This window comes from Olea europaea, unplaced genomic scaffold, assembly GCF_002742605.1.
Source record: "Olea europaea var. sylvestris unplaced genomic scaffold, O_europaea_v1 scaffold4562, whole genome shotgun sequence".
Classification (NCBI taxonomy): Eukaryota; Viridiplantae; Streptophyta; class Magnoliopsida; order Lamiales; family Oleaceae; genus Olea; species Olea europaea.
Window position 1 is genome coordinate 30,926 of NW_019262873.1, and position 3,612 is coordinate 34,537.

The 3,612-nt window shown below is 40.2% G+C and overlaps 1 protein-coding gene across 1 annotated transcript; it reads left to right on the forward strand.

Annotated features, from left to right (window-relative positions):
- Positions 1-24: 24 nt before the first annotated feature.
- On the forward strand, positions 25-2,864 carry LOC111388143. Its single transcript, XM_023012821.1, has 6 exons — positions 25-146; positions 471-1,242; positions 1,360-1,593; positions 1,699-2,145; positions 2,263-2,688; positions 2,799-2,864. The coding sequence occupies exons 1-6, from the start codon at positions 25-27 to the stop codon at positions 2,862-2,864; spliced, it is 2,067 nt and encodes a 688-aa protein (XP_022868589.1).
- The last annotated feature ends 748 nt before the right edge of the window (positions 2,865-3,612 follow it).

The window sequence follows — 3,612 nt, forward strand, 5'->3', positions numbered from 1 at the left end:
CATCGTTTCACCTCATATCGTGAAATGTTGGAGAGGGCTCACTCTATTTCATATCAGAGGACCTCATTTGAACAGTATGCCCAGCAGAGCAAAGAGTCATTTGGAAAAAGGAAGTGGATTGATCAAAGTAAAAATAGACGCAACTGGTAGAATAAAAGACCAAGCATAGGAATTCACATTAGTAGGACGAGTGGAAGTATTACACCCTATTCTAAGTGTAATAAACTCCACAAAGGTAAATGCTTGCTCGGGAAGAACGTGTGCTTTAGGTGTGGTAATCCCAGACACATCGTTCTCAACTGTCCAGATCCTCCAAAGAAGAAGGATGATGATCTAGACCAAAACAAGAAAGGAAAGGCCTGAGTTTTCGCACTGAATCAGCATGAGGCGGAGCAAGATCCGAATGTGATAGCAGGTATTTATTAATTTATTTATTTTTTTACATTCCTGCTTATGTTCTTTTTACCTAGGACTAAACATCATTCATTTCTGTCCTTTGGTTGCCAATCTAACACTATGATTACAAAAATAGGTATTCTGTTATTATCCAATGTGCCTGCTTACGTACTTTTTGATTCTGGGGCTACCAATTCTTTTATATCTGCATCCTTCGTCACTAGGTCAAACTTTGCATCTGTTAGAACGAATAATGAATTAGAGGCTAGCATCCCGTTAGGAAAAACTCTTTGCACAAACCAGATGACTAAATCTATGAAGTTAGAGATTGATGGAAAAATATTGGAAGCAGACTTATACCTCTTGGAAATGAAAGATTTCGATGTTATTTTAGGCATGGATTGGTTAGGATTTAATCATGCAACCATTCGATGTCATGAAAAAGAAGTGCAATTTCATAGACCAGGAGAGGAAGAGTTCCGTTTCTTTGGAGCAAAGTTCAAATCCCTACCTCGTCTTATATCAGCTATACAAACTAAGAAGATGTTGAGGAAAAATTCATGCCAGGGATTCTTGGTTAACAATATCGATTCTCAACATACAGAGATGACTGTTAACGATATCAATATCGTACGAGACTTTGCAAATGTGTTCCCAGAAGATTTGCCAGGCATTCCAGCAGGTAGGCAAGTGAAATTTACAATTGATTTGATTCCTGGAGCAGCACCAATATCCAAGGCCCCGTACAGAATGGCACCGAAAGAACTTCAAGAATTGAAGTTTCAATTGGAAGAATTGCTAGAGAAAGGTTTCATTCGACCGAGTGTATCTCCTTGGGGAGCTCCTGTACTTTTTGTCAAGAAGGATGGGAGTATGAGAATGTGCATTGACTACGGAGAATTGAACCATCTAACCATCAAAAATAAGTATCCGTTGCCAAGAATAGAAGATTTGTTTGACTAGTTAAGGGGTGCTTCAGTGTTTTCAAAGATCGACTTGGGGTCAGGATATCATCAACTGAAAATCAGGGCAAGTGATATACCAAAAACTGCTTTCAGGACTCAGTATGGGCATTATGAATTCACTGTCGTGCCTTTTGGTCTGACCAATGCTCCAGCTGTATTTATGGATCTCATGAATAGAGTGTTCCATCAGTACTTAGATCAGTTTGTCATAGTATTTATTGATGACATACCCGTATACTCCAAAGATAGGAAGCATCATGAGGAACAACTCCGAGTAGTGCTTGAGACTTTGAGGAAGGAGAAATTATATGCTAAATTCAAAAAGTGTGAATTTTAGCTTGATCGCATAGGTTTCCTTGGTCACGTAGTTACCGCCCAAGGAATCGAAGTAGATCCTGCTAAAGTCGAAGCAATAACAAAATGGCCAAGTCCGACCAATGTGGGTGAAGTCCGCAGTTTCTTAGGATTGGCTGGCTATTACAGAAGATTCATTGAAGGCTTCTCAACAATAGCAGGGCCGATGACTCAGTTAACAAGAAAGGGTGTGAAGTTTCTGTGGACGAAAAAATGTGAAAAATATTTTCAAGAACTTAAGCAGAGGCTAGTCTCAGCTCCTATATTGACGATACCTGAAGGTTCGGAGGGATTTGTGATCTATAGCGATGTCTCCAAGCAGGGTTTGGGTTGGGTACTAATGCAGTATGGAAAAGTGGTTGCTTATGCGTCGAGACAGTTGAAGCAGTGTGAACAAAACAATCCAACGCACGACTTGGAGCTTATAGTGGTAGTTCACGCCTTAAAGATATGGCGTCATTATCTCTATGGTGGGAAGTGTGAAATTTATACAAACCACAAGAGTCTTAAATACTTCTTCACACAAAAGGAACTGAATATGAGATAGAGAAGATGGTTGGAACTAGTGAAAGAGTACGACTGCACAATTCATTACCATCCAGGTAAGGCTAACGTAGTTGCATATGCCTTAAGCAGAAAGACAGGATCACAATTAACAGTTCTACCCACAGTGCAGAAACACTTGATAAGGGACTTTGAGAAATTGAGATTGAAAGTTATCACACCACCGACTCAGACTACAGCAAGAATAAGATCATTTATGATTCGGCCTACTCTTCGGGATCGAATCAAGGAGACACAGAATAAGGATCCATTTCTAAAGAAGATAAAGGTTGAGGTTGGCACAAACAAACGTATAGGATTTGAAATGTCTGCAGATAACGAGCTGATTTTCAAAGGAAGGTTATGTGTACCTAAAGATGAAAGTATACGAAATGAAATACTAGAAGAGGCTCACTCTACCCCGTATTCGGCACATCCAAGTGGCACGAAAATGTATCGAGATCTCCGAGATACATTTTGGTGGAGAAATATGAAGAGAGGAATTGGTTAGTTCATTGAAAATGTATTATCTGTCAGTAGGTCAAGGCAGAACACCAAAGACCATCAGGACTACTGAAACCATTGGAAATTCCAGAATGGAAGTAGGAACACATAATGATGGACTTTGTGGTAGGCCTCCCAAGGACAGCAAAAGGTCACAATGCTATCTGGGTAATGGTTGATCGTTTGACGAAGTCAGCACATTTTCTACCAATCAAGGTAAACTTCAACATGGAACAGTTTGCACAGCTATACATCAAAGAGATAGTCAAACTGCATGGAGTTCCAGTCACTATTGTTTCAGATAGAGATCCGAGGTTCACGTCCAAATTTTGGAAGAGTTTACAGACAGCCATGGGGACGAAACTGAAGTTTAGTACTGCTTATCATCCACAAACAGATGGGCAGTCAGAAAGAACCATTCAAACCCTTGAGGATATGTTGAGGGCATGTGTTTTGGATCTTGGAGGTAGTTGGGAGACACACCTACCTTTAGTGGAGTTTGCTTACGACAATAGCTTCCAGGCCACTATAGGTATGGCCCCATATGAAGCTCTTTACGGTAGGAAGTGCATATCCCCTATCCATTGGGATGAGGTCGGAGAGAATAGAATTTTAGGTCCTGAAATCATTGAACGAATAGTTGAGGCAGTTGACAAGATTAGAGCTAGAATAAAAACAGCACAAGATCGATAAAAAAGTTATGCGGATAGTAGGAGAAAGGATTTGGAATTTAGTGTGGGTGACAAAGTTTTCCTTAAAGTAGCACCCATGAAGGGTGTATTGAGATTTGGTAAGAAGGGAAAATTGAGACCGCGATTTATTGGACCTTTCGAGATCCTTGAAAGAATTG